General features: G+C 37.2%; 1 protein-coding gene across 8 annotated transcripts in view; it reads left to right on the top strand.

The window, feature by feature from the left end:
• Nucleotides 1-12,156, top strand: part of DACH1 (dachshund family transcription factor 1) — a 510,801-nt gene that overhangs the window by 366,109 nt on the left and 132,536 nt on the right. For 5 of the 8 annotated variants that reach the window (XM_073663956.1, XM_073663951.1, XM_073663953.1 and 2 more), the window contains 2 exons: nt 3,178-3,350; nt 9,745-9,910. In XM_073663956.1, coding sequence (XP_073520057.1) covers nt 3,178-3,350; nt 9,745-9,910 — 339 coding nt within the window. The remainder of the gene's footprint in view (nt 1-3,177; nt 3,351-9,744; nt 9,911-12,156) is intronic. The other 3 variants (XM_073663952.1, XM_073663955.1, XM_073663958.1) reach the window with 1 other exon arrangement.

The raw sequence follows: 12,156 nt of genomic DNA, 5'->3' as shown, positions 1-12,156 counted from the left end.
TTAATTTTTTTCTTCCACATTCCAAAAATTCCTGTGAAGCACCTGAAGGGTTAATAAAGTTCTTGAATGTAGTTTTGAGCACCTTGAGGGGTGCAGTTTTTAGAATGGTGTCACTTTGGGGCATTTTCTGTCATAAAGACCCCTCAAAGTGACTTCAAATATGATGTGGTCCCTAAAAAAATGTTTTTGTAAATTTTGTTGGAAAAATGAGAAATCGCTGGTCAACTTTTAACCCTTATAGCTCCCTAACAAAAAAAAATTTTGCTCCAAAATTGTGCTGATGTAAAGTAGTCATGTGGAAAATGTTATTTATTAACTATTTTGTGTGACATATCTCTCTGATTTAAGGGCATGACAATTCAAAGATGGAAAATTGCAAAATTTTCAAAATTTTCGCCAAATTTCTGATTTTTTCACAAATAAATGCAAGTTATATCGAAGAAATTTTACCACTATCATGAAGTACAATATGTCATGAAAAAACAATCTCAGAATCAGGGGAATACGTTGAAGCGTTCCAGAGTAATTACTTCATAAAGTGACAGTGGTCAGAATTGAAAAAATTGGCCCGGTCACGAAGGCAAAACCGGCTCTGGTGCGAAGTGGTTAATTTATACAAGCATGTTCATTCATGAGAAATTATATGTTTGAAATACTTCAGATTGCCAACAAAATAGTAATTATTAGGTTATATAACTTGCTAGATATCAGAAAGTGTTCAATCCCTTGTATATCACTTCCAGTTTCTAGACTATAGATGGTAGAGCAGATCTGTGTGCTCTTATGGAAACTGTATGTGTCATCCACATTCACTACATAAGTAGGAAGCACATGTTGATACATGTTTGTGATGCATCTAGTCCTGGGAGTAGAAGATGAATGTCCCTTCTCTGTTCTAGATTTCTAGATTTTCTATATTATATGATAGGAGACTTCATCCTATATCCTCCAGGTACCTGGCTTACTCTGATTGACCCAGTGTGCTTTGAGGTTTTGGATTCAGCTAAGCGCCATCTTTTACCAGGAATTGTAAGGTTACTTGATGTAGGGAAATCTAAATGTTCTACTGCACTGTAGGAGCTTAGAATATCTTTGAGAGATATGACTGAGAAAAGCTTGATGACATTTCCAATGACAATTAGCAGAACTGTGAATACAGCTCTGGCTAGCGTACTGGCTACAAATCAGGATCAATGTAAAATATATAATACAATATATATATACAAACTTAATCAACAGGATTAAATCTGTGTGTTAAATCTGTAAAGTAATGCTCAAAAGTGGACACAATATTAAAGGGGTCTCAAAGTATATACATTTTTTTTTCAATCGGCAAAAAGTGATAAAACCATAAAACAGGCAATACCTACCCCTTAAATCCACAAGTTAATCAGTGGTAAATCAGTGATTGGCACTAATGTTGAGCGAGTATGTTCTGTTAACCCTTTCGCCGAGTATGCTCGGGCGAGCTCCGAGTATTTATAGCTGCTTTCTTACACATTCCTCACATGTAATAAAGCTGTCAAACAGTTGCAAATCATGCACACGGGAGCGATTCAACCATATCGGCCCGAGCATACTCAGACTGAACATACTCGCTCAACTGTACTTGGCACCAACATTCATATGCTTAAATGATAGATGACCAGTTGAGGACTGAAGCAGTGGCAAACAATTGAGTAATGGGGTTTTAACCTATTTAACTATCGCAACTCCAGCGCTGGCTGTCCGTTGAAACTTCTGATTTTTGGCTTCAATGATGACATGACAACTACATGACCGCAGCCAACTACTGGTGATTGGATGCAACAGTGTGATGACATCATTGCATGCGAACTGCTTTTCTTATCTATTTACGGAGCATGCCTGTGTACTAAAAAAAATATGCAGGTAAATTCCTTCTGATGGGTGATATTATACTATCCCATTCCCTGCCTTTCGAAAAAAAAATAAAAATACTGGACAACACTTTTGATTTTGAATGTTTTGTTCACATATTATTATTATTTATATAGCGCAATTGATTCCATGGCGCTGTACATAAGAAAGGGATTGCATACAAAATACAGATATCACTTACAGTAAACAAACTAACAATGATAGACTGGTACAGAGGGAAGAGGACCCTGCCCTTGCGGGCTTAGAGTTCACATATTAAATTGATTTCAATGTCTGATTTCCATTTACATTGTATGGCATTTTTATGATCTATCATTCTTTTTCTCTCCAAGTCAACTAGCTGAAACTAAAAAGGAGAATATAAAATGCTGTCATTAGTGTATCATGATATACTCATTATGGCTCCATTTTTTAAGTGTACCTCCAATGATGATCACTTGGGTGTCACCTTACTAAAGTCTCAGAATGACAGCAGGATGCGCTAATGGGAAAGCAATCATTCTCATTGCCTTGTGAACTGTAAATCACCATGATCATCTCCAGAGTTCTGAGGTACCAGAGAGGAGCATCTCTTCTTTAGTGTAATCCGCATTTTACAGTGGTGCCGCAGAATTAAGTACTTGCTATTAGACTTCTCCACTGACGATCCCTGGGGATGTAATCTCTGGGAAACCATAGCATCAACTTATTTTCTGGGACCAATCTAATGAAAAATGGATTGTATAAATTGAGAAAGCCCTGTAATATGAATAAAGGAGCAATCCAGAAAAAATGTCCGATGATATTGTGTTTCAACAGTAGTGACTTAAATCTTCTCACTGACCCACTCTTTGAATACACTTTTCACATAGTTTCTTCTCTGTAGACTGGTACTTATGCTTACTTATCTAGCTCCATCATATTCCATAGTGCTAAACAGACATCATCACCATTGACCCTATTGGGGCTCACAATCTAAATTCCCTATCAGTATGTCTTTGGTTTGTGGGAGGAAACTGGAGTGCTGGGAAATATGGAGAGAATATAGAGTACAATAGATGTCCTTTTTTTATTTGATTCTTGGCATTTTTATAACTGAAAGTTTCTTTCAACAGAATTTTTAGCTCTTGAGAATTTTAGTATAAGGATGGCTGGCAAAGCAATTTCTACATGTGTTCCTTTTTCTGCAATTCGGTAAAGGAGCCAGGTTGAAGTTTATACATTTGACTGAAATATAACTATTCCTGAATATCAGTTGTTCCATATATTTTAAAGACTTTCTTTGATCTGTATTTATAGGTCTGGAACTTCCATTTATGATGATGCCCCATCCACTAATTCCTGTAAGCCTACCTCCCGCTTCTGTTACCATGGCGATGAGCCAGATGAACCACCTCAGTACCATTGCTAATATGGCTGCAGCTGCACAAGTACAAAGTCCACCATCCAGGGTTGAAACATCTGTAATAAAGGTAATTCTGTAATACTTTTATAAGGTTTTTATGTTATTTTTTGTTTTTCTTTTGCTTTCAACATAAAGTTATCAGAAGTTCTTCCAACAAAAATATTTTATGGTTGTGTGCATCCTAATTATTTGCTTCCTTTACGATTGCCATAAATCCATGTTGTTTTGCAATATTATTTTTGAAATATATTGTTTTGCAATATAAGTATGCTGATGACTATAGAATACATGTCCCAGACATGTGATAGTGATAAAAGCCCACAAATCATGAGCGATCATATTGCTCTTCTTTTTAAATTTGAACTAATTTCTGAAATGAATAATGTTAATATGTATACATGTACAGTACTGTGCAAAAGTTGAAAGAAGCTGTGGAAAAAGTGTTATAAAGTAAAAATGTTTTCAAAAATAGAAGTGTTAATTGTTTATTTTTTATAAGTTAAAAAAATGCAAAGTGAATGAACAAAAAGGGAATTTAGATCAAATCAATATTTTTTTGTGACCACACTTTGGCTTCAAAATAACATCAAAGCATCAGTTTTTTTAGGCTGTGTGCCCACGATGCTTTTTTTAAGCGTTTCCGCAGCGGTAATTCCGCCGCGGAAACGCTTCAAAAGCGCTTGGTAGAAGGCCTGCCATGTTCCCCAATGATAATCCACATGTGCTGTGCACATGCTGTGGAAATTTCCGCTGCGGATTATCATTGCAGAAAAATCCGCAGCACTACCATTAATTTTGCGTAATCGCGGCATTTTCGCCGCCATTGACTTGCATTGAATCACTTAATATCCTCATGACTACATGTGCACATGCGGATATTCTGCGATTCAATGTGCGGATGGTACCCGGGTCTGGAGAAGAGGAGACTCTCCTCCAGACCCGGGTACCATAGTACCTGTAAAAAAAAAAGTTACAAATAAAAAATAAACATTATACTCACCTTCTGATGGCCCGCGGTCTTCTCTCCAGTGCGTCCTGGCTCCCCGGCGGCTCGTAATGGTGTAAAAGGACCTTCCATGACGTAATTTACTCATATGACAGGTCACTCGACCGCTGACGTCGGTGGTCGCGTGACCTGTCACATGACTAAATGACGTCATGGAAGGTCCTTTTACACCACCGTGAGCTGCCCAAGACACCGGACGCACCGGAGAAGGATACCGGGGCCATCGGAAGTATAATGTTTTTTTTTCCATTTTTTACCATTTTTATTCTTTTTTTAACTATTAACTTGGTCACACGTTATAAATCCATGCCGGTTGCATGGATTTATATAGTGTGACCAAGTTTTCAAGCACTTTTCCAAGTGATGCTAAAATCACTTGGAAAAGCACTTGACAACCCGCACGCGAAATCGCATGTGCAAAACGCGTGACATACGCTTGTCCCTGGCAGAAAAAACGCATGTAAAATCCGCATGCGTTTTTTCTGCCAGGGAGATGCAGAAACGCTCAGGAAAAATCCGGAGCATTTCTGCATCGTGGGCACATAGCCTTAGGTACACTTGTACTTGCACACAGTTTTCGAAGGAACTCGGCAGGGAGGATGTTCCAAACATCTTAGAGAACTAACCACAGATCTTTTGTGAATGCAGACTTTCACAAACCTTTCTGTCTCATCATGTAATCCAAAACATACATCCAATGTCATTAAGAACTATCTTTAGTGGAAAGTAGAACAAGGTGTCCAGGAAGTGATGATATGGCCCCCACAGAGCCAAGATCTGAACATCATCAAGTCTGGCTGGGATTACATGAAGAGACTGAAGGATTTGTGTAAGCTTACATCCACAGAAGATCTGTGGTTACTTCTCCAAGATACTTGATAAAATCTCTCTGCTGATTTCCGTCAAAAACTGTGTGCATAGAAGAATTCATGCTCTGATTTTGTTTTGAAAGCAAATGGTGGTAACACTAAATATTGATGTGATTTAGATTTCTCTTTTGTTAATTCACTTTGCATTTTGTTTATTCAGAAAAATAAACTATTAGCACTTCTATTTCAAAAGCATTCTTTGCAAATTTTTTCCTACACCTGCCTAAAACTTTTGCACAGTACTGTATACAGTGGGTACGGAAAGTATTCAGACCCCTTTAAAATTTTTACTCTTTGTTTCATTGCAGCCATTTGGTAAATTCTAAAAAGTTATTTTTTTTTCTCATTAAAGTACACTCTGCACCCCATCTTGACTGAATAAAAACAGAAATGTAGAAATTTTTGCAAATGTATTAAAAAAGAAAAACTGAAATATCACATGGTAATAAGTATTCAGACTCTTTGCTCGATATTGAGTAGAAGCACCCTTTTGAGCTAGTACAACCATGAGTCTTCTTGGGAATATTGCAACACGTTTTTCACACCTGGATTTGGGGATCCTCCACCATTCTTCCTTGCAGATCCTCTCCAGTTCCGTCAGGTTGGATGGTGAACATTGGTGGATAGCCATTTTCAGGTCTCTCCAGAGATGCTCAATTGGGTTTAGGTCAGGGATCTGGCTGGGCCAGTCAAGAATAGTCACAGAGTTGTTCTGAAGCCACTTCTTTGTTATTTTAGCTGTGTGCTTAGGGTCATTGACTTTTTGGAAGGTGAACCTACGGCCAAGTCAGAGGTTCAGAGCACTCTGAAAGAGGTTTTCATCCAGGATATCTCTGTACTTGGCTGCATTCATGTTTCCTTCAATTGCAACAAGTTGTCCTATCCCTGCAGCTGAAAAACACCCCCATAGCATGATGTCACTACCATGTTTCACTGTTGGGATTGTATTGGACAGGTGATGAGCAGTGCCTGGTTTTCTCCACACATACCGCTTAGAATTATCACCAAAAAGTTCTATCTTCGTCTCATCAGACCAGAGAATCTTATTTCTCATAGTCTGGGAGTCCTTCATGTGTTTTTGAGCAAACTCTATGCGGGCTTTCATATGTCTTGCACTGAGGAGAGGCTTCCATCGGGCCACTCTGCCATAAAGGCCCGACTGGTGGAGGGCTGCAGTGATAGCTGACTTTGTGGAACTTTCTCCCATCTCCCTACTGCATCTTCTTTACCTCTCTCACCAAGGCTCTTCTACCACGATTGCTCAGTTTGGCTGGACGGCCATGTCTAGGAAGGCTTCTGGTGGTCCCATACTTCTTCCATTTAAAGATTGTGGAGGCCACTGTGCTCTTAGGAACCTTGAGTAATGCAGAATTTTTTTCATAACCTTGGCTAGATCTGTGCCTTTCCACAATTCTGTCTCTGAGCTCCTTGGGCAGTTCCTTTTGAGCTCATGATTCTCATTTGGTCTGACATGTACTGTGAGCTGTGAGGTCTTATATAGACAGGTGTGTGCCTTTCCAAATCAAGTCCTATCAGTTTAATTAAACACAGCTGGACTCCAATGAAGGCGTAGAACCATCTCAAGGAGGATCACAAGGAAATGGACAGCATGTGACTTAAATATGAGTGTCTGAGCAAAGGGTCTGAATACTTATGACCATGTGATATTTCAGTTTTTCTTTTTTAATAAATTTGCAAAAAAGTCTACATTTCTGTTTTTTTCAGTCAAGATGGGGTGCAGAGTTTACTTTAATGAGAAAAAAATGAACTTTTTAGAATTTACCAAATGGCTACAATGAAACAAAGAGTGAAAAATTTAATGGGGTCTGAATACTTTTTTTACCCACTGTATGTATAAAATGTTATGACTCTTTGAAAAAGGGAAGAAAGTATGTATATATACTCCCGTCATGAACTATTTTCATTTTTGCACTTTAGATTTTTTTCTCTCTCCCCTTCTTACATGATTCATTATTTTTTTTATATGAGGGCTTGTTTTTTGCAGGATTAGTTGTAGTTTTGAATGACTCATTTTACTATACAAAGTGCAGTGAAATGGCAGAAGAAAAACAAAGCAAAAACAAAATAGCTTTTTTTTTGCCATTTTTGTTTTTGCGTCACTCATTGTGTAGTTGACATGACTCCACAGCATTACTCTTCAGGTCAGAATCATTTCATTTTGTTGATACCAGGCAAGTAATTTAGTATCAACATAATCATACTGACCTTATATATTTTTTTTATATTAGCTGTGAAAAAAATTCAAAACATTGTAGAAATAAAAATCAGTTTTTTTTTATTTTAGGCATAGCAAAGTGACTTTTTTACAACATTTTGGAATATGTTTTGATTGCTTTATATTACATTTTTGGGGGGAGGTGTGGAGACCAAAAAACAGCGATGCTGGTGTTTTCTTCCTTTTTTTCTTCTTTTTTATTTTGGTATTTTGGGTTGTACTGCGCTTACTATACAGGTTGAATAATTTTGTATTTTAATAGATTGAACTCTTACAGACCCAGCAATGCTCAATATATTTATTGTTTATTGATTTATTTTAAATATCATTATTTTTTGTTTAGTTGTGAAAGGGGGATGATTTAAAATTTTATGTTTTTTTTAATTTTTTTTTTTATTTATACTTAAACCTGTGATCATCTGATCACGTGTTCTATGTAATGCAATAACATTTTATTGCAGTATATATGTAAAATGACAGTCTCCTATGAAGCTGGAATTCACAGGAGTGTCTTCTTGGCAGCCTTATGAGCCTTCAGCGGACCCCCGGAAGTGGTATTTTTAGAGAGTGATGGCCCCGGAAGTGGTCTCAGGGATCTGGGGCCTAAAATTTTGCTGTCAGAGTTTAAGAGGTTAACATCAGCAATCTACCTGTTACAGGTAGATGCTGGATAAATAACACATGCAGCATCTGTCATGTATGGCGTGGGCTCAGCTCCTAAGCTTACTCCATGCATCTGCACTGGACATGCGTTACATGAATGGCAGATATTATATATTAATATTATTATACCAGGGTATCTCTTTGCAATGTCTTATACAGAAAAAGCAAATAAATCTAAACAAAGTACAAAATATATTTAGCATTCCTTTTATATATTTCACATATTACGCATACTATTAATTTTTGCTAAAGGCCACCTTCAAGTAGGACATGCCATGCATAAGATATGCATTCTGTATATTGTAACATGTTCAATAATACCTTTGAACTAGAAGTATCCTTTAGAACATTTTGTATAATTCCTTCTTCTACATTGTTAAGACACAGCTTCCAGAGACTTCTGAATAGACAAGAATGCATTGTGTGCGCATATAAAGATTTGAATAAGATTGCTACATGAAAAGCTGAATAAATAAAAAGGTTACTTTTATTGTCAGAATGGAAAATATTATTCAGATTATAGCGATTATAAATAGCTTTAAAATGATACTAAGAAAGTAGTACCTTAGGTCAACCTGTCTGAAATTACATTTTGAGAACTATACATGGTTTTATGGGTTGTATTATGTAGCTGCCTTGGCCTCATGCTGAGAGATTTTTTTGAATCTGCCCTTTCTGAAATGAGATGAGCATTAGATGTCCTTTTGTAATAGAATGTTTAGATATATGAGATGGGTGAATAGCAGAGGAGCTTTAACAGGCTGGGATAGCCAAGCTTGACAGCCATGAATCACTCTGTGTATGATTGCCATGACCTGCACATGCTGAAGACATGGAGGGGGATATTTTCATGCATTTTACAATGTTTTATTTTGTTGCAATTGAAAGGATTACGCCAAATATAACTCCATATATTTTATGACCTTATTAGCCGTAAAAATCGAAAAATCTACAAAACGGCACTATAAAACACTGCAGTCTATTTCAGCAGCAGATCCATGGATATTTCAGGGGCTCCTAATAAATTTTGATTTTATTTATAAGCAGAAATAAAAAAAAACATAATTTGCATAATTAGTTAAAACAAATTCTTCCTTACTGCATCTTATTTGTCAGCTATTTTGCTGGTTTTTTTTTGCCTGTTTTTTTATTTGTTCCTAATTCTTCTCTTAATTTACGGCTTTAAAAAAATAATATTTTATACATGTTTGCTTTTTGTTATGTATGCCATTGTGGACGGAGTTTGGTGCTTTCAGATGTTTTTGTTGATTCATCAATTTCATTAAAAAAAAAATTGGCTAAAATCTACTCAATATTTCCCCAGAATTATTTTATGTGCACAAGATATTTTGCCCAAAATTTTGCACTATTTGGTAAACTGACTTTTTGTGATAAAAAGTCGCAAAACAGGTCAAATACAAAGAAAAAAATTGACTTTGTGTAAAATTGATGAATCACATGCATCATTTTGAAGTATTTGAAGCAAGAAAAGGCAATTAAGTAAAAAAAGAGAAGTGGATTAAAAAAACGCTAATGATGTATCGGTTTCTAAATATTTTACTGCATTAGAATATAAAAAACTCTCTAATTGTAGAAAGCGAAAAAGTTAATAATGTGTAGACATCAGATTCTCATTTTCTAAATGTCATTTTAATTTCATCAATTAACTTGGTTTTCTAACATTTAGGAACGGGTTCCAGATAGTCCTTCGCCTGCGCCTTCTCTGGAAGATGGTCGAAGACCGGGCAGTCACGCTTCATCTCACAGAAGCAGCAGTGTTTCTAGTTCTCCTGCACGGACTGAAAGTTCATCGGATAGAATTCGTATGTCATGTACTTCTATACATTTCCAAAGTAAACAAGCAATCTTATTCATTTTACATTTGGCGCTACAAAGGGAAGATTATAAATCACTAACATACAACATATAGAATGGGATCTGTTGAGCTGTGGTCAAATTGAGCATTTCAGGAGACTTTAGAATGAAACCACCCCCAAAATCCCTCTCAAAACCTACTTAAAGGGGTTATCTGGTCAAAACTGATAAGTCTGCAGTCACTCTGTGTAGCTGCAGACTTATCAATCCCCCCAGCGCAGGCACTGTGCACTGTGGGGATTCGCCGGTATGAGACCCGGGACGTTATACATACCCCCCCATTCAGCACCGCCTCTCTCCATTTACTTGTATGGAGCGAGGCCACGCTCCGTCTAGCGATGTGGACGGCCAGTGGAGTGTCAGACTAGAAGGCGCAGCCTCGCTCCATACAAGTGTATGGAGCGAGGCCGCGCCCACTGGCCGGGAGTATATATAACACATACATACCCTCCGTTACTGGGTCTCATACTGGTGAATCCCCACAGCGCTGGGGTGGATTCATAAGTCTGCAGCCACAGAGAGTGACTGCAGACTTATCACTTTTGACCAGACAACCCCTTTAAGGAAATGCACACACAACATCTTTTTCAGGTGGCTTTCACGGTGGAAACTGCCTGAAAAGTAAGAAAATGCTCAAAAAAATGAACATATGCAGTTCTACATAAAACATGACTTGCTGTACATATGTTTTTGCTGTTTAATGTCTTAACTTTCTAAAAATACCAATTGGATAAAAAAAGTTACATGATTATTCTTCTGGCGTTTTCTGTTTAGAAGATGCTCTATATTTTTCAGTATAAGGTAATGGGCAAGCAAAAGACTGCTACCATTTTTGAAACGCTAGCGATTTCTTCCATATTCAATAGAGTGAAAAAAAGACCGGAAAATTATAGTAAAAAAGACATTATGAAAACTATGGAAAACCCTCTGAACAACCACTGGTGGCCAAAACTGTTTGATAAATGTTCAAGAAACGACCAAAGAAAGTCGTGAAGGAAGCTTTAGGAGAAAAAAAGCCAAAGTTTCCTGATGTGTCTTCTGCTTGAAAAACTCAGTGTGTTTGCCTGAGTTTAACCCCTTCATCCTCTGGCGATTTTCTGTTTTTTAGTTTTCTTTTTTCCTCCTTTTCTTCCAAAAGCTTTAACTTTTTTATTTTGTCGTCAATATGGCCGTATGAGGGCTTGTTTATTGCAAGATGAGCTGTACTTTTGAATGCTACAATGGATTTTACCATGTAATGTACTGGAAAACGGAAAAAAATTCCAAGTGAGGTGAAATTGCAAAAAAGTGCAATTATATACGGTAATTGTTTTTTTCATTTATGTACAATGCTCCCTATATGGTAAAACTGACCTGGCAATATGATTCCCCAGGTTAATACGAGTATGCAGATAGCAAACATGTATATTATTTATTTAAGTGGTGAAAAAAAAAAATCTGAAATTTATATGAAAATTTTTTTTGCGTTTGTTCCCATTTTATAAAAGTCCCGTGACATTCTCATTTTTCATGATCTGAAGCTGGGTGAGGGCTTATTTTTTGTGGCTTGAGCTTAAATTTTTATTGATATCATTTGGGGTAAATATGATGTTTTGATCACCTGTTAATGCATTTTATTGCAATGTTGCAGCGAGCAAAAAATGTAATTTGGGAGTTTTGATTGTTTTCTCGTTTTCTCTGATAGACCAGACATTAACTCGGCGATACTAAATATGTCTATTTTTTTATTGTTAATGGGGCATAAGGAGAGTGATTTGGACTTTTGTGTTTTTTAATTTTTTTAAAAACTTTTTTCTCACTTTTTACTTTATTTAATTGTCCCTTTAGGAGACTTGAAGGAGCGATCGTCTTATCGCTTGTGCAATATGTATAGCAGAAATGGCGACCATGGGCCGACGTTCACAGGACATTCACGATGACAGGCACTGGGGTCTTCTGCAGATCATCGGCTGTCATAGCAAACAACCAACTCCCCAAGACCATGTGACAGGGGCTTGTGACATGCTTTCAGTCTGCACATTTTAAATGATGCAGTCAGTGATTGACAGCGGCATTTAACTTGTTAACAGCCACGGGTGGATCTCAGATCCACCTGCAACTGTTAGAGTCACTTGATGGCTGATTGAATCAGCCATCAAGTGCAATGAAACATGTGGGCTTAGCGCCGGAGCCTGCATCAATGGCAGGGACACGACCGATAACATATAGTTATGTCCTCGGTCGT

The sequence above is a fragment of the Phyllobates terribilis genome, unplaced genomic scaffold (genome assembly GCF_046119375.1).
Source record: "Phyllobates terribilis strain yellow unplaced genomic scaffold, ASM4611937v1 Scaffold_2__4_contigs__length_985480577, whole genome shotgun sequence".
NCBI lineage: Eukaryota > Metazoa > Chordata > Amphibia > Anura > Dendrobatidae > Phyllobates > Phyllobates terribilis.
Note: the sequence above shows the minus strand (reverse complement) of the source record. Positions and strands in the feature narration are given on the sequence as shown.